Here is a 19,468-nt window from a genome sequence, read left to right on the forward strand (position 1 = left end):
AGATTAACCAATCAGGTGTTGGGCTTGACTGGCCGAGAAAATGTAGACTCACTTCTCACTAAATGCTGAAATAACAACATATTAACAAAGTGAATTCAAGTTTTAACTAATGATTTAATTATTTGTACATTTGATAAATCAATATATTTGGAGCACATTGTATTTATAAATATTGTTAATTTACATACAAAACTTTCATTCATTGATTTATTCCATAGATTGAGGCGCTTTTGGCCGTAAATACATATAGTTTGCTTTCTGTTTGCCTCAGTTAGTGCCATTGAAATGTGACCTGCTTGGTTTCGTGCCTGTCTCCTGCTGCTGCCCATGACGTGAAGGTCCTCACTGTGAAAAAGCTCCTGGGCTCAGAAAAGCAGGAGAGGGTGGGCCGGATGGGCGGAGTCAGCGTCCGCTGCTCTGATTGGCCGAGAGTGACGTATCGGGAACCACTTCCCGGTCCGTGTTTCTCACTGGAAGGAGGAGAGGCAGACTGCGGTGTTGTTAGTTTGAACAAAATGGCTGAAAGACCGCTGTCATCGAGAGCTCACTGAACGCCCACCGCGAGTGTCCGCTCCGTCGTCTGGATTCCACGCAGAATGTATTTCCCCGGAGCCGCTGCTCGCTTTGCATTCGCGGCAGCCAGCACGTCGCTAGCCGTCCAGCCGACTTCTTAAACTGAAACGTTTCTTTTGCACTTTAAAACAAGTTGGCCGGCTGGCGGACGTCGGCTTGCTCAGAGAGAACTCTCTTCGGCGATTTTTTCCCCCCCTTCGAAAACTGCCTGAATTCTCCGTTTTTGCAAAACTTCTCCTCAGTCGACGACTTATATCTTAACGCAAACCAAGCTAACACTAGCTAACACCATTATTCTGCTTTTTAAAAAGTCATTTTATTCGTGTTCAGTTGTTTTTTATTTTATTTTTTGTTTTTGTTATTAGTGGTGCTTCACCGTTTACCCCTCCCCTCGTTATATCGGTATATTGTCTTCGATTAGTTTAAGTTCAAAACGTTTATTTCAGTATTTTTTTTTATGCTCAAAGCAGAAATCACCGAACTTGCTGTGTGTATATTATCTGGCTGCGTAGCCGTTGTTTACCTCGATATCCTGACACCACAAGCTGCTTCAGCAGCAGTCGGCTTATCTATCAAGTCCGACTTTAATTGCTAAATCTCTGCACCAACGTTTTACGGGTAACTTTTCAAAAAAAAAAAGAAAACCATAAAAAAATTTCAGACATCGGATTTTTATTATTATTATTTTTTCATATTTTCCTGCCATGCACCGATTCTTCACTAAAAGCGGCCAAAGCTGTTATGAACGCAAGGTAAGTTTCAAATCCACCATATCTTATCCCATTATGGTTCAGCGGTTGTTGTCACTGTTAAATGTTTGAAAAGAAAAATTTGAGCCTAAAAATTAGACATGAATTGATTTTATTATCTGATTATTAATGCTTTTAGGAAATCCGTCTTACCTAAGTCATGTTTCTGTGATGCACTGTTAAAGCTGAGCTTTGGTATTATCAGTACCGATGGGGTGCCACTGACTCACTTTGCTCTTTAGGAACCATATGGAAAAGCTTCTTCCATGTCTTCGTGTTATTATACCCAGTGATGGTCGTGTCTGGAATGCATATGTTCATGAATAATAATGATGTTAGTGGCTTGCAAATATTGAACATGTTTATGACTGGCTTAGTATCCTAGAAAACAGCTGTGCATGTAAATGTACACTATGATTACAGATGCACCGATTAGGGTTTTCTTGGGCAATACTGATTTTTTTTATTTTTACCCCAAATCTGAATTGACTTAACCTCAAAAAATGAACATGTATCAAAGTACATGCTGTCCTTTCATTTTTACGGATTAAAAACTGTGGGAGGTATTAGTTTTGATTTATTTAATAAGTTTGAACAAAATCAAATGTCTTAGTATTTGCCTTCCTGAACAAGCAAAACTTGGCCAGTTCCGATCTCTCATCAGTGAGTTGGTGCATCACATTTATTTCGAAGAGAGAATTGCCTTGTACAACTCTTTAATTTATTGTAATTAAGGTAAAAGGGGGTTTAATTGGATCTTTATCACAAATTGATTAATAAGGGGTTGGATATTAGCAGTTACCAGTATTTGATGAGTAGTTTCAGGTCTTTTTTTTGATGCTGTGGTGTTTTAAAATGTAACTGAGATTTTTTTCATACATTTTAAACTAGATGTGCACCAATCATTCTGCCTGGTCAGAATTGGACACTTTTCTTTGGATTGACTGTAATCACCAGTCAAACACTAATGAAATTGTTCGCCCTTATTTGTTAGTTGCATTAAAACTAAGAATTCCCCCAGTTTTTGGTGTATAAAAAACACCAAACATGCAGTTTGTGTCACTTTCTGGAGATGTTAGACATTTATTTTGTTGCATTACTGTGAATAATTTTGCAATTGAAGCAAAAGTGTTACCTGTGTCACACTTTTTCTGTTTCCTATTTTCCAGTATTTAAAAAAAAAACAGAACTGGCACATCAGACATTAAAGAAAAATAGAAAATCTGTACTGGAAAAGCTTGATTGGAGCACCTCTGATTTAAACCCCCTCTTTTCACCACCATTCAGCCTGTGATTTATTCTCTAAATGTATCGCTTCATGTATCTTGCAGACTATTGCACATTCCACTACACGAGTACATTATTAAACATAGCTGTCCTGTCTCCTTTCCCTCCTTCCCGGCTCCACCCCCTCTCCTCCGTCTCGGTACGAAAACCCGAGATTCTGATTGAACTGTCGCCTTCCATTGCATCGCCTTTTCTCTGCATCCGATCCCCCAGGCACTGGAGTACAGCTTTTAATATCTCTGCCTCATGTCTTAATTGAAGTACATAATTTCCTGTTCAATTTCAACTCCATAGCCCTCCCCATCCCTCACTGACATTTTTGTCAAACTGTCTTATCTCCATCTTCACACACCAGCAAGGTGATGAAAGGGGAAAAAAAAACATGCACACTGCAAAGCAAGTACATATGCAGCCAAGCTTGCCTCTAATTGTATATGCGGTTTGCCATGAGGGTGCAAAATATGTGATGTTTGTTTGAATCAGTCACTGTTTACACACGAGTAACTGCTGACTTTGTTGCCGTGGGACTTTGCAACCATTCGTCTCAAGCTTAAAATCCCAGGCAGTTTGTTATTGTCCTCCAGTTGTTAATGAGATCTCATCCGTGCCTCAGACTCACAGTTGATTCACAGTCTTAAACAGAGCAAAGTTCTTACACAAGGGCAACCCTGTCTGTCTGCCTTATAAGACAATTTAGAAAAAACAATCTAGATTGGAAAAGTAAAGGAAAGATAGAGGGGAGTCTCCATGTTACCTTAAGTACATGTTACTTCAATAACTGTACTAGACATAAGTGCCCCATAACTTTAGCATATAGGTATCTAGAGTGTAATCACAGAACCTGCTAATTAAATACCTCAATAGGAATACAGATTAGAGATTCACCAATAGATGTGTTATCAATTGAAGTTCAGAATGAGACTTTTTTTCTCCTTGATCAACTCCAAAGATTTTTTAAAAATAAATGCTTCAAAACAAAGAATATTCACCATGTTCAGTTTATACTTAAATAAAAATCAGATGGACATTACCTATATTTGCTTTAATCCTTGAATGTTCATTTTGTAGTAATTCTAACAGTTTTTGTCGATTCAAAAGAAATCTGCTGGCTTCATCTGAATGCTTTCTCTCTGATGTGTTAAAGTAATATAGATAGATAGAAATACATATAAATTTTCCCTAGTGCGATGTCATCCATATTGAGACATTACGAGCCTGACTTAATGAATTACTTTGCTACTTTGTCCTTTTTGGCTGTACACTTGAAAGCTATTACCCACATTGGCTCTGGGTCGAATCAGGCTGCAGGCTGTTGGCATTCAGACATTATTTTGATTAGATTGTATTGTAACAAAGCCATGAGGACAAATCCTGGCTGCAATTGCCATCTGCAGCTCGCTTTTATCACCGAAGGTCGAGATTGTTGATATAAAAACGAAACCCAAGGCTCGCCTCCCCTCGTTTGACCCGTTATACAAAACATGAAGCCTGTTATCATTAGCCTTGCTCCTGTTGTTCGTTTTATCCCCCCTGGCATACAGTTTTAGTTCTTCAAATATAATTTTGGATTTCTTTATAGTATAATTAGTCGGATCATTCCAATCAAGTGAAACAAAAAGTCTTTATTCCTTTTTGTCTGTGTGTATGTTTTTGTTGTGTGTCCCTTTTTTTCCCTCCATGAATGACGTTAGCCAGGGCCCTACTGTGGCTATCACTGAACCTGTGATTATGAGGCTTTTCAGACGACTTGCACAGTCCTGATAGATAGCATGCTTAACACCGCTGCAGGGTGCTGCTCCAGCAGGGGAGCGTTGGCAGTAGAATCAGCTGGATTCCATTGGAGACTGCCAAAAGCCATTATCCTCTTTCCTTGTTCTCTTTGTCCACGGACGTTTTGAAGTGAGGTTAAGGGCAGACACATAGATTAACTAGGCATGTGTGTTCGAAGTGCTCATGGAGCTAAATAAAGTATGTTTGGGTGTGAAAACAGTAAGGAAGAGGTAGGTATTTTGGGCACAATATCGTTTCCTACAGTTGATTACATCACTCAGTGAATAATGTAAGAATTGACCACATAAAATGTGGGATCAGAGGGTTGGACCTTCGGGTCATTTTGAGAAATTTATCTTTAAATCTTTTGGCCATAAATTGGTCTTTTTAGAGGTCAAATATGCTAAAGCCGCTTCATACAGCAAAAGCATACCACCATAGTCTCAGATCTGCCTTATATACAGACCCAGACTCCAACTTGAGTGGAGCTGGGTCTGTGTAACTTCTTCTGTCTTTTGAGTTGTGTGCCAATGGAGGGGCCATGGGCTAAAGGGGCCCAACAGGGGTAAGCCGGGCCGAGCCAGGATGGAAGCAGGGGGATGGAGGGGAAATGAAGCCAAAGCCACAGTGCTTCTGCCTGTGAGTCTTGGCGGGAGTCCAGGGGAATGTTCTGTGTGCCGAGGTTTGCCTGGGGCCCCCTGTCCTTTCCTCCGCTCAGTGTTGGCTAATTGGAGAGCTGTAGAGTGAAGGAAAAGGGTATCACATGGAAAATGGACAGATTCCATACAGGGCATTCAGCCCATATTTCTGCCTCATGCCAACGTTAGACAGCATTGCTTCTCATGTAACCAGACTTAGGCTCAGCAGGACTTCCCAAGCTTTAAGTTGAAGTGATGTAAATAGCACTGGCATGCTCTAGCTGACCTTAAGCTGGGGTCATGGCTCTATGTGGTAAACTCTGATCATTTGTGTTATCTGTGCTGTTAAAGACCTTACTATCAACTTGAAGTGTTTATTTATGCCTTGTTGGTTTGTCGTTTCTTAAAGTAACTTTTAGAAATGACCTGCTAATCCTTCAAGTTCACATATTAATTCAGAGTTTGAGATAATTTGTATCAATATTAGAGAAGAAGTTTGTGTTGATTTTAAAGAACTGCGGAAATTAAGGCAACATTCATTCTTTAGGAATTCAATGAACTGCATTGTCATACCAGCTCACACTTACATGTTTATGGTACAAAATTAGGACTCAAGTACTAGTTTAAGAAACTTCATAAATAAATAAGTAAATCTAAAAAAGAAATTAAAAATCACATACTTATAAAAAGTAAGTAATTATAAATGAGTTAAACAGTGAAATGAAGCTTAAATTAGCTAAATACAAATGTGAGAACATGATTACTGTACCAACAAATAAATTAAATGTTACACCTTGGTGGATATTTGGAGCAAACTTTTAAAATGTTCCAAGCAGAAAATGCGAATCAGCCATGTTTCAATCTACTGGTTTGGAGTGAATCAACTAGGTCACAGAAAGCGTAATGTCATTCTGAGTTGAAGTTATGCAGGGGTGTAATAAACAGGAAGTAGAGATTGCAAACTAAACTATACCACACATCTCAGAAATATGAGGAGAGGTTTTCAGGAATGTGCTGCTGTTGGGCAAGTTGTAATTGTTCTGTCATGTCAACTTGGTTTGGTGATGTAGCATGCTGTCCAGAGACATAAAGAAAGAAATACAGTTCTATAACAGCTGACCAGTCTTGTGAAATCAATGTTTGCTTCATCAAAACTTTTTCAGCAAATGTTTCCATATTCCTTTTAGCTCATTAACTTTTTTTTTTTGAAAAAGCCAAAAACCACATCAAATGAGGTAAAAAAAGTTTTTTTGTGAAATTGAATAAGTTGTTTTGAATTTTACTGTTTCTACCAACATTTTTTAATGAGATACTTCAAAATGTGCTGAATAAAATGTATGATATTTCATTAGCTAAAAGAAAAGAACACACCATCCTCACCATGAAACATAGTAGTGGCACTGTCTGTCATGCTTTGTTCATGGAATAGCTTTGAAGGTCTGTGACATTTTTAATATCCTGTAAAAATTATTCCACACTTCTACATCTATTATGTCCATCCATCCATTCCACTGAACTATTATCTGTGAGCTAGTCAGCAACAAATCGTCTTTGTTGCCATGGTATGAGGCTTTATTAACAGGCTGCAGAACTTTCACCAGCAAATATAATTACATTTGGTTCTGAAAACATCTAAAGTTCATATAAATAAGCAGGAGGTAAGGACTAACACTCACACTTGTCTTGACAACTTCTTGTTGAGTTCTTAAAGCTTTAGCCGCTGTGATGACAGGGAGCAGTCTTGCTTGGTCTTGCCCGTTGTGCTGTTTTCCGATTTTAATGAGCTGCCACTGTGCTAAAAAGTTCCAGATCGGCTTTGGCATAGGAGCAGTCAAGACTCTGGGAGCTAATTTTTATTTTATTTTTTTCTGGATGGAAAACCTCAGAGTTCTTAATACATTCTGTTGAGATTTTCTTTTCTTTCAGTGTTTGCAATCATCTTAATCATTTCTCCACACTTACCTGGTTGAGAGCAGTCAGGTAGCAAATCACAGATTTTACAACGCCTGGAAATGTGTGCCTGATCTCATAGACGAGCAGACACTATATCTATATATATATATATACACATATATATAAATATATATGTGTATATATATATATATATTTTTTTTTAAATGCCACCTGCTTTAAGTAAAGCTGGTATGCACAGAATGCTTCACAATCAGACTGTTGGGTTGAAGGAAAATACAGCTGCATTGTTGTTGCTGCTTATCAGCTTTGGAATTTACAAGCTTACCTCCCAACGCATTCGGGCGGAGTAAACACTAGTGTACGCTCTCACGTGTCGGGAGCAGCAACCCTGAATTCCTTTTCCAGGTAAGGGAAGATTTAGGGCTTGTGGCTTCTGAAAGGCCACAGGAATGGTTGTGTTGGTGGAAAGTGGGTTGACCACATTGTGTGGTTTTGGTCTGGCCATCGTATTATTTATATTATTACTTGCTGGAAGAGCTGCAGCTTTGTAGGAAGTGTTGCCTGCAGTTGGTCTGACAGCTGCTCACAAGACGTGAGACTGAAACATTTTTTATTGCCCATCTTCTTTTTGTAGAGTGTTTCTGACTTTGTCTCACTCATTATATATGAAATACAGCATGTAGTTCTTCTTTCATTTTCTGCCACCCTTAGTTTATTTTTCCCTCTAACCTTCCGCATATTAGCCTTCTGTAGGCTACAGCAATCAAGGTGCAGGGATATTAGAGTCCAACGGCCTTCTTGTTCTTTTATGCTAAGTTTTGTTTTTAGCTCCCCAATTTCTCCAGTGTTTGCTGCCTTGTTTTTGTTCCAGTATAGCCCCCTTCCTTCTCTCTTTGCCCGGTCTGGTTCTCCGGCGGCTGTCGTTTTTAATTGGAATTGCTCTGCGTTGGCTTTCATCCTTTGCCTGCCTACCCCCCCTTTTCCCTCGCTGCCTCCCCCCAGCTCTCTGAGCCCACTGTGCACACACATCGAGGCAATACTCGATGTGTGTTTTTACGTGGGTGTTTCTGTTTGTGCGAGATTGTTTCTTCATTCCTCCTGTGTGTGCTCATATTCAGACTTTGCTGTCATGTGTGTCCTTCCTTGTAGCTGAGCCCTGAAGCCCTGTTCAGTCCAACACCGAGAGGAAACTTCCTTTGCTAAATCACGCCTTTTCAATTTTCCAAGACCTTTTCAGCTTGACTGGGGCTAAGATTAGAGCTCCGACCACAGTCTGGATCAAATAGCCAAAACAAAGAAAGGACCTTTCTGTTCTAAATGCAGTTACAAGGAGTCGCAGTTGGCTGACGTCAGAACCAAAAAAGAAAGAACTAGACTTGACTCTTTTGAAACGTGTTCTGAAGACAGTCTTTGTGTTTTGTAAAGCTTCAAACTGACAAAACTAATTTCTTCTCAAGAACCATAATTAACAGTAATGCTGCTCAATATGCTGCAAACATGCAGTTGCAATTCTATTCCAGAATATTCCGATGTCAATGCCGATTTGAATAAACTCACTTACTCCACACTCTTTTCTTTTTAAAAATACACACATGATTTACATCAAGGACAGTTTTAAAACCAACCAGTATTATTAACATTCAGAGTGAAAATGCATGGCACTTGAAATCAGTTCTTTGCGATTGCAGTATTGTTGATATTGTGATGACTATGATCTTATGTCTGTCAAAATGTGGGTTCAAAGTATTTAATTTTAGCTCTTTATTTCAGCCATCGAGACACTTAGCTTCGTAGCTGGCAATAATCATTTGTCTCTGTGCCTTTCCTAGATATTGCAGATTCTTAATTCTGTGATTTCTAAAAGGCTACCAACATGTACAAACCCACGACCACAGAGTAGCTTTGCTGTAACATGTTGAACCCACTTGCAATTGTACTTGAGCTAGTTCATCCAAGCCCCTTCAATATGAGATTATTAAACGACAAGCTGTAGCCTTCTGAGTCTAAATGTGGTTTTGTAAATCTGATGCCAGCAGCAGCACCACAGAAATGATCTGTGCTGAGGTAGTGCGGGTGTCAGCACTGCTGAGAGCAAGAGGCCGGTACGGCTTTATGTGAGGTCAGCTAAGGTCAGGGGGGAAGTAACCTTGGCGTTGACTGCAGATCAGACGATAACTGTCCACTTCATTGCAGGTCACCTTTGTTTACCAAACTATTGGAATCATCTCCAAATGTTTTTATTGTTCCAGGAATTATGAATCAAAGGCAGGCTTGTTTTAAAGGAACTCTGTGTTTCAGCTATTTTGCAGTTTTCTGAAAGTTTGTTCCAGATTATTGGAGCATAAAAACTGAACGCTGCTTCTCCATGTTTGGTTCTGGTTTTGGGGATGCGGCGCAGATTAGAACCTGAACGTTCTGGAAGGTTGAAACATTGACAATAGGTCTTTAAGTATTGTACCATACTTCTTTCTTTTCTTCTCCCCTTCTTTTCCTACATTTCTTCCATTAGTTATAACTTTCTTTCTTCTTTCCATTTTTCCCCATTATTTTTCTTTTTTTTTTATACCTGCTAAAGATGAAAATAATCCATAATTTATTTTCTTTTCTTTTTTTATATGCCTGCCCACTGCAGAAATATATGATAAGTTCAATGTGAACTTGAGTGTCAACTTTATATTTCAAGATGGATGACTGCATAGGATAGAGAACTCTGGAAAATTGACTTGGAACTTTTAGACTCTGCTCTCCCTTTTAGGTGAACCTTGTTGTCAGTTTTCATCATGTCAGATGTTCAGAGAGAGACTGGAAGGGCTAAAAACTGAGGAGAATAAATGAGAATTGTAGTGCTGTACAGAACATGCACAGCCCACGTTGCACAAACTGCATTTGTATTCTTCAAATGCAGACTCTCACTTCCACGCATAGTTTAGCCTGCTATTCATTACCTTAGGGTGGCTGTCCCCTAGCTGCTCAGATAGCACAATGTTACACACGCAGACTTAGCGTGAAAAATGAGACTGTAAGGGAAAGTAGGAAGGGAAATACTGATGGAGAACTATTGGGACATCTCTTTATTGCATTTTGCCCACTACTGCCTTTTTGTGGTTTAACATTAAACTTACTTTTGTTAAAACGTTTAACCAAATCTCTTGGCTCACCAGTCTGTGCCCAGTTGTTTGGTCTTTGTCCGCCTCTTTTAGGCCTCTCTTGTCATTCTGACAGACATGTTCCTCCCCCTGGCAGTGAGCAGCACAGTGGGTGGCAGGCCTTCTATTAAAACCCTGTTATATGCATTATGATTCAATCATTTATCTAAATTTTGAGCCATATCCCTGCCATGCATAATTTTATGCATGTTGGAGAGGCTGCAAATTAGACAGCATTATAGCCCATCAGTTTGAGTTTTGTTATATTAATAAGTCAGTCATTTATTCACAAAAAAGTTCAGCACCTGATCAAGCATTAGTGTTGTCCTAGCATCCAGAGCTTTTAATAGGACTGGCTTATTTAGCAGGGTTTTCTGAAAATATGAAGCTTATATTTAGCTTGTGACTGAGAAAGATTGTATTTTTTTTAAAACTTAAATCAAAATGGCTGCGATGAGTTTAGACTGCTGGGTCTTTACAAAGTTTAGAAAAGTTTATGCAGTTTAAGTATTTTCCAGCTCTGTGTAGATACAGAAAAGAAAAATGTTGCTTAAACACATTTATTCATTCATTCCCTTTTCCATGATCTTATTGTTTAATTCATCTTCCTACTTGATAATGCATTACCTTATTTATTCAGCCATTTACCAGTTTGTCTAACCATCCATCCATCAGTTTCTCCAGCCAGCCAGCAATCCTCTTTTCTCCACTCGGTGGTCTTTGCAGGGTTCACATTTACAGTCTCGCTACTGTAATAAGATCTGCCATAAATTAATAGCGAACATTTGGATCTGTAATTCAAAATTAGTCTAAAAAGCACAGAGAAATAACACTATTTGTCTAGAAGAGTGTGGAATTTTGGCAAATGTTTGGGAACCTTAGTTTTGACTCCTACCCATCGTGTTCAATAATAAACACAGTCTTGTTGGGGGGTTCTTTTGTCTAATTTTGAGATTTTATTTTTTTGGTATTTTGTATGGATTTAATGACACCATAATTCTGTTGTTGCTGACCTCTTTCGATTTCACTTACTGAACTTTTAATACCAACTAAAAACAGAGTCCTTTTAGCTCCAGTTCATACTTCAGTTTCCTGGAGCTGTCATTAGTGCTGAGCCAAAGGAAATAAAGACTCAAATGAAGTACTTGGTTTCATTTGGCCCTCAGGCGAGCTATCTGACTAGTCTGAGTCACACTCACTCAAAGAAGTTCTTTGTTAAAAGGTCTTGTCTCATTCTACCAGTTCGTTGGCCTACAAGTCAGCTTTCCTTTCAGTCCTTTTATCTTCTTATTTTCTTTTCGTTTCTTTCGTTTTACCAGACCTTGTCTTGCTTGCAGTAGCTTTGCCTCCTGATGTCAGTTTTCTGCTTTTTACTTTGTGTGCTGTTGTTTTTTAAAATCTTTGTTTCCCTGAGGAAATGGATTTAGTCCTACATTTGCTCATTCTATAATCTATGATGTTGTGACTTAGTGATCTTTTTTTTCATCTTGATTCATTATTTCTAAACATGGCTAGAGTATTACAAACAGCATTACAGTATTAGAGACATAGTTCTGGAAATTGGCACCAAAACATAGAAGTCAGTAGTACTGTTGTCATTAGTTCAGAGAAAAAAATACTCACAAGTTTGTTGCTTTTGTTAATATCTAAATATGAAAGACACATTAGAAACCAAGCAAAACCATTTCCTAATTGGTGCAAAACAGATGTACCAGTCAACCTTTGGGCCAATGTACAAAATAAAACAAAATCAAGTTTTTAAGTTTTGCCCTGCTTATACTGATTTCAGCTGATTCATTTACTCTTTAAGGAATTATAATTAATAGCATAGAAATATTTACTAACCTTCCCTTATTGCCATCAATGCTTATTAAATATTTACATTATAAGCAGCAGGGATTGGACTGTGTAACACTGCTGTCCCAAATGATGTTAACTCTGACATGTCAATGTAGAACAGCTTTTTATCTATTTTAATACAAGCACAAAATGATCATAGCCTCAATATTTTAAAACGTCTATAGTATCTCATATTGACGAATAGTGGTGCTATTGTGATTATTGTTGGTAACTGTGTATTTCTTAGAGAATGTGGACTAGTTATATTAACTAATGCTGCCAACGTTTCCAAATGTAACATCTTTTGTAAATGTGCTGTAAGGCATTAAACCTTTCTGTTATCTGCTGTAAGTCTTGCTCTCGCCTTAATTAGCAATCCTAATGGAGAAGTTGCACCTGTGGAATTAATTTTTTAATAGCATCCTCCAGTTTATTTTGAAATTCCTCACTGATACTAAAAATAGGTAACTTTGAGTCTTCTCGGTACCAACTTCCCTATTGACGAGTGTTGTTAGGTTTGGGAGGAGATGCTGATAGGAAGAAGTTCAACTTTATAGCTGAACTTACCGTAGTAAGTTCAGCTACTATAGCTGACCATAGTCACCAGTTCATTTCTCTGTGCATTTCTAGCATATTGTGCAGGTAACTTAACGGCACCATTTTGAAATCCAAAGGAGCTGAATGTTACTAATTTATGCCTCTAAATAAATGTTCCTAAAAGAACAGTCACTTAAAGTTTGTATACAGTGAGTTATGATAACGTAGTCATTTATATTTGCAGAAATCCTCAAACTTGTGACATAATTTACAGTAAATTTTAAAACACTTCTCCAAGAAAATAAATAAATCAAGATTTTATTTCCCTGAAGTTTTTTATTTTTTTGTCTTCTCCTTTGCAGATGTTTCTTAAATCTTTTTTGTCTCATCTTGTTGAAACTTGACTTAGAAACTTAAGTCCATGAAGTACATGACCTCTTGATTAATGTCTTAACCTATTAGTTGTCTGCCATGCATTTACTTCCACTGGTTTAAAAGTAAGTCATAATATGTAATTTACGCAGCAATGACATCGACTTTTGCAGCTGCACATGTGTAAATTATGTTTATTGGAACTAAATTCTCAGCAGTCTCCCCTCTTGTCTGACTCGCTTCTCTTTTCTTTGGTTGAACAGCTGAGGGAAGCAAGCAACACAGGAAAGAGAACCGTTTGATGGAAGAAAAGAAAAAGAAAAGGCAAGAAGAAAAGACCAAGAAGGAAATCACTCAGAAAAAGGTGATTCTCACATTCTGAGATGCTTCTACCAATAAACTAAAGCAAATTTTTCTTAAATGGCACAAACATAAACATGTTGATCTGTGGAGGATTTGGTAAAATATTGAAAGAAAAAACAAAACATTGTTTTCTTTTAGTCTTTTATATTATGTCCTTGAATATAAAGACTGAACGATGTTAACATCCACCAATTATTTTATTGTTTAAAAATACTTCCAGTGTTTATAAACCCTTTGTGATTTTTTTATTCTCTCCTCCTGCAGGCTACTGATCAGAAGCCCAAAGGTGAGTGTCATGACTAAGTAAGCTGTTATAACACTGCATTCCATACATAAGCAGTGATGTAAAAAAAGTATTTGCTCTGTTACAAAGTTGTTGTTTCAGGGTTTTTTTTGTCACTCTTAAATGTTTCTGATCATCAAACAAAATTTTACACCAGAGAAAGATAATCAGGCTAAATGCAATGATCAGTTTTAAATTGATTTCATTCATTAAGGGAAAAAAGCTTCACTTTTGTGTCGTCAGTCCACAAAAGTCTTGGAGATCATCAAGGTGGTTTTTGTAAATGTGAGGCGGGGTTTGGTGTTTGTTTTTGATCAACAGTGGGTTTAACGTGAACATACGTTTTTGGTTTTTTAATCTTGTCCCACAGTGCTTTAAATGTTGTCTTACATTAGTCGTCTATGTGCTCTTGGATTAATTTTGGAGGTCATGATAACTTAAAATGCAGTTAACGACAGTTAAATGATTACTTAATCAGGGAGGCAATTAAAATTTCACAAAATAACTAGTTTGATTTGGATGCCTGTTCACCTTGAAAAATGGAATGATCATTTAAAGAATGATTTTTGTATTTGTCTGATATTCAAACTTTGGATCTGGAATATTTAAGGGTGACAAAAAGAAGCAGAAGAAATGAAAAAAAAAGATGGAATTATGTTTTCCCATCACACTGTCGTTCTGTTTCTGTGCATTTTAACTGCTTATATACATATGTATGCTCTGATTACTGCAGACCTATCTGTGCAGCCATACCCACACTTTATTAATGGATTTTGCATTCTTGTACACAGATGGACACACACATTATGCACATGCGTGCACAATTGTGGAGCTTGACTCCGTCCTTCTCGGACACAGCCATGCGTACACACTTTAGAGCGAAAACAGGGCAGGGTAATGCAGAGTGACGCTCAGTGCACCCACAGCATCAGGCACCCAGACAGCTCACCCTGTGTGATGCGGGTAAAAAGATGAGGGGGATGGGATGAGTTGAATATAAAAAAGGAAAGGCAGTTGAGCTGTATTGCAAAAGAGTGAGGCTGAAAGAACTCTGTCCTTATATGGCCTTTGTGTTTTGTGCTAAAATAGATCTGCTGCCTACTTCTTTTCACTGTGATTCACATGCTTTGAATAAATTTTAAAAAACACCTCTAAAAGGCATTGTTAGTAAGTTTACACCTTTGTTCTGTTGCACTGTGTATAAGCTTGGTTGATTAATAAAGTTTCAGCTTTACTCAGAGCAACATTGTGCTGCTCCTGTAGAGGAACAAAAGTTAACATTCCACCTCCAGGGTTAGAATTTAATACCAAAGGATATATGATGTAAAAAGTGTTAGCAATACATATTACAGAGTCGGTAGGCTACTGTGCAGCATCTATTTTTTATTACTGGGTACACAGAGCAGAAATTTCTCTCTCGCTTGTTTCACTTTGACATTTGTTGGCTCCCTTTCCAACAACAGTCTCACCTTTACTTGTGTGCTTTGGTTTTATTGCTTCGCTCAACATGTTCATGATGGTATGAGTGCTTCTCTTTGATTACCCAGAGTGTGTTTGTCATCTCGACTCTGGAAAATGTTATGATGAGAGACTTATTAGCTTCCTGTTGTGATGCTCATTGATTGTCAGCATACATCAGCCCACACTTTGTGGTTTTCATTTTAGTTGTGAGCTTAACCAATTTGACAAAATATTCGGATTTCACTTGTTTGTCTGTAATCTACAGCGCGGTAATGTTTGTCATACTTCAGTGTTTCAGATCATAAAACAACTTTTAATATCAGACAAAGATAACCTGGGTAAATATAGGGTTTATATTTCAAATTCTGATTTTATTTGCTAAGGAAAAAACCAAGCCAACCTGGCCTTGTGCAAGATGCCTCCAAATGTGGTTCTGACACACCTGTTTGCAATAACTGTTAACAAGCGATGGTGATAATTGGCACTGAGTCTTGTGTGTTACTGTGGAAAAATTTCCACCATGTTTTCTCTCCAGAACTATTTTTCTCAGTCATATTGGATGATTTTTGAGCATGAGCAGCCTTGACTAGATCAATTAAAAATATCCCCTTATTTGTTTTTCTAAAGCTTGTAGTCATAATTTCAGCTAGAGAGCAGAATGAATGGTTAAATCAAAAACAGCAAGTCACCAAAAGTCCAGAAGAAGATGACATTGTATGTATGTTTGACTGTTAGTACGGTTTCATTTTGTAACAATGTGTTTTTAGCCTAGTCCATTTTAAAATGGTTTAATCAGTAACACTGAGGCACAGAAAACCAACAGTGCTGTAGGCGGCTCTCTGGGTTGTTTGTTGACCTCCTGGTTGTCGGTGCGCTCCTGGAGTCAAGTCAAAAGAAATGTGTAACAGTTCTTGGAATAACCACAAGGGTCCAGATAAAAGTACGAATTTCATCCTTCCAGCACAGTCAAACTTGGCAGCACTCATTCAATGGAAGCATTTCAGTCAAAGATTGATCTGTTCTTCTAATGAGGAATAGACACAAAAATATTTTAGATGGAGGAAATCATGAAACACCTCTTTTTCTTTTGGATCTACAATGATTAAAGTACACTTTGTCTACAAAAATCAGACTACTTTGTTTGAGAGTCAGAGACGAAGTTTTAAAATCACAGCTTGTTAGAGTGGTTCACAAAAGGAGAGACAACTGTGAGACCGTTAAAAAGAATAATTAAAAAGGAAAAAATTGTAATGAGCTGTTTTTGGACAGATGAAAGTAAAAACACAGAGAAACGAAAGCAGTGAAGCGGCTCTTTGTATTCGACGAGTGCAACAAAATATCCTAAATTCTCAGCATTGGTACTAATACAGAAGAGGGCTAAAAATGTGAGCAATTGTTATACAGTGTTAAATGAAAGATGAAGATGGATTTGGAATATGATTCTGAATGTGTGTACAAAGTGGATGCACATGTAGATGGAAATAAAAAGAACATTGCGGAAAGAAGTCCGGTTTAAAATCTAATCACTCAGAAAGCCATCAGGACTCCTGGGAGTTGGCCTGCAACCTCCAATCTCCGATATTTTTTAAATGGAAGGTGGCGTCAGCTGGACAGAGATTGCTTTTTATGCATGGCACTAGATAATAGAGGTGTGTGAGTATATATATGCAGGAAGGGAGAAAATCAGTATGCAGCAGTGATTTGTGTATTTTCATCCATATCAGTGCATTCTACCATCCTTATAGTCTTTTAGGAATTCATAGTCACAGCCACGCAGCATCCCCTCCTCCCCTTTTTCCTCTCTGCAGGCCCTCCTTGGACCCAGGCATTCAATTTGTTTGCGGTAATCGATCTCAGCTTCATATGTATGAAAATGAGATAAAGCTTCGGTACGCTGGAATTAACTTCTCTGCCCCCTATTAGGCACGGAGCTTCACCGAATGCAAGGTTTCTGGAGGCAGCATCCCCAGTGCCTTAGCCCACTTCCCCCCCTCTCTGCTGCACCCACACATATAGGCTGGACCTCTGATACAAACCCTCCTCTCATTTTCCTTTCAAGTCTCCAAGGGATGGAGATTATTCACTGACGGCATACAGCAGCTTCTTCACAATCTCTGCCGCCACGGCAATCACAGCTGCTTAGTTTTTCGAACTACACATGGACATTAGTTCTGACAAAATAAGGCTGCGCTCACACAGCAGGCAAATGCAACCCAAATCCACTTTTTTTGCCCATATGAGACTCATAGCAGACTTTTTCATTGCACTCTGTGCAGCACAATGCCGATCTTTTCTCTCTCTGATTTATGTAACTTCCATATGTGGTACTAAAAAGAATACATATCCGATTGTTTTCAAAGTGTTTGCCCTCTGAACTATCATATCACATTTTGCCCAATCTTTATGTCATTGACATGAGACATGTATGGTCATTCTGCACTAGAAGAAGCCCGATGCAGTAAATCCAGACACTTGACTTCCTTTGTGTTATGATCTTGTGACAATACCGTCTGTCCCATTGCGCAGTAGCTTTAAAATTGATTCATAGATGGCGGCATCCATTTATACTTCATGATCAGTTTGCTGCTGTGTGACTTGTACTGTCTTCTTCTGTGCATGAGTATCACTTTGGAGTCATAAACAGTTTAAGTCCCGATTGGTCACATTTAATGAGTGGTATGAATACTCAAAAAACAAAAAAAATCAGATTACAGGAAAGAAATCTGACCTGTGTCATACCCTTAGAGACGTGAAAGATTGCAATGTATTGACTCTTGTCAAAAACAATTTATGTTTATTTGTGGATTTGTGTGATAGACAAACACATACCAGTGCATAAGTGTGTGAAAAAATTGCTTTTTGAAACCTTAAATGTGGTCTGCATTTTTATTCAGCTCCCTTTACTCTTATACCCCTAAATAAGGTTGTTTTCACACTTGATAATTTGGTAACTTAGTTCTGTTGGAGACCAAAGTTGCAATAGTGCCATAACTTCGTGTTCGCTTTCACACTGCATTGTGTCAAACTAACCAAAACGTATGCACAAAATCCTCTATGCTCTAACTTCACATCACCATCCCTGAATCATGGGAATAGCGGCATCATTGTGTGGAGATACTTTCTTTGAACAGGGACATGAAAGCTACTAAGAGCATCACATAATGTTGAATGGCACTAAATATGTTTGCAGATTATGCAGCAGAGATGATGCTGTATTTGTTGTGGTGTCATATCTTTTGGTATTTACATAGAAACATGCACATATTATTGAGATTATGAGAAAGTGCTGTTCAGGCAGGAAGTTCGATCAGTTCTATTCAGGTTATAGGAGTCTACGTGCAGATTCAGAAAGTCATCTGTGTGGTGGCTGCATTCTGCACCATCATAATCAGGAAATCTTCTGTGTATTGCTGCATCATGTGTGTTTTCATCTCAAAAAGGCTGGCGAGCCAGTGTCATCCTTCTTCTCTGTTCCTGATGTCTGCGTCGTTTCACCCACCCTCTGCTCAGCCACTGCCACCAAACCTGAGGAGAAACATATTTGCACGGTGTCGCCATGGTGATAACAGCATTATAGTTTTCAAAGTGGCGAGAGACGCTCTTAAAAACCCAAGTGCATCCCCTCGTTTTGTATTGGATTAATTTGCAATTTCACATGCTATTAATTGCGTCAACACTTTTAAAGCGGAATTTCATGAATCGCAATCTAATTAGGGGCTAATTTACTTTAGCTTTCTGCCTTGCTCCTTTCTTTCTCTCCCCCTCTTCCCCTCTTGAGTTAAATGCATTTATAAACACACGACGAGTTAATAGTGTATAGCCTGTGAATTACGTCCAGTAGATTTATGACTGCGGAGCATAATTGTTTCTCTGCCATCTTCTGTTTGCTCTCTCAACACGAGCAAGAGGAGGATGAGGGATGGACCAAACAAGAGGAGGGCTCAAACTTAAACAATGCTTTCCTCTCTGTTTATTTATGTTGTATGAACAGTCACACACCACAGATATATGAGCCTATTCAGTGCTTCTCACCCCTCCTCCTCCCTATCCCCCCACATACTCCTCAACTCCACATTAAGCTGCTTCATGTCAAATGCAAGGCAGATTAATAGTGCACAGCACAGTGAGATGAGTGACAGTTCAGACTGTGTTTTGGGGGCATTTGTTTGAATAGCAGTGTTTATTGAAAGGTTGAAAGAGTGTCTGCATGTCACCATGTAGGGGCTCTTCTGTTCTTACCATAGGTACACAACCACAAAGAAGATGTTTTTTTCCCCCATTTTTATATTTGCATTTCTTAATGCTGCCTCATGGTTTTCTTATTTTAAAACTTTTTAGATTCTTTTGGAGTTTTACCAATGCTTTTACCAATGCTTTTACCAACACTTTCTTTTACCTTATCAGCCCAGGGCTCTTAACTGTGGGAGACCGCACTCCTGCATTATGTGAGCTTTAAAAACAAATTTAAGTCGTAGAGTTTAGCTCTTGGATTCAGAAGACATGTTGCCCGAGGCATTCATTGCCCTCAGGCGCTGA

General features: G+C 38.4%; 1 protein-coding gene across 2 annotated transcripts in view; it reads left to right on the plus strand.

The window, feature by feature from the left end:
• The first annotated feature begins 472 nt into the window (after positions 1-472).
• Positions 473-19,468, plus strand: part of LOC102233996 (trinucleotide repeat-containing gene 6C protein-like) — a 55,746-nt gene continuing 36,750 nt past the window's right edge. For both annotated transcript variants that reach the window (XM_023333095.1, XM_023333096.1), the window contains exons 1-3: positions 473-1,325; positions 13,089-13,189; positions 13,453-13,474. In XM_023333095.1, coding sequence (XP_023188863.1) covers positions 13,127-13,189; positions 13,453-13,474 — 85 coding nt within the window. In that variant the 5' untranslated portion in view covers positions 473-1,325; positions 13,089-13,126. The remainder of the gene's footprint in view (positions 1,326-13,088; positions 13,190-13,452; positions 13,475-19,468) is intronic.

This window comes from Xiphophorus maculatus, chromosome 5 (genome assembly GCF_002775205.1).
Source record: "Xiphophorus maculatus strain JP 163 A chromosome 5, X_maculatus-5.0-male, whole genome shotgun sequence".
Lineage (NCBI taxonomy): Eukaryota > Metazoa > Chordata > Actinopteri > Cyprinodontiformes > Poeciliidae > Xiphophorus > Xiphophorus maculatus.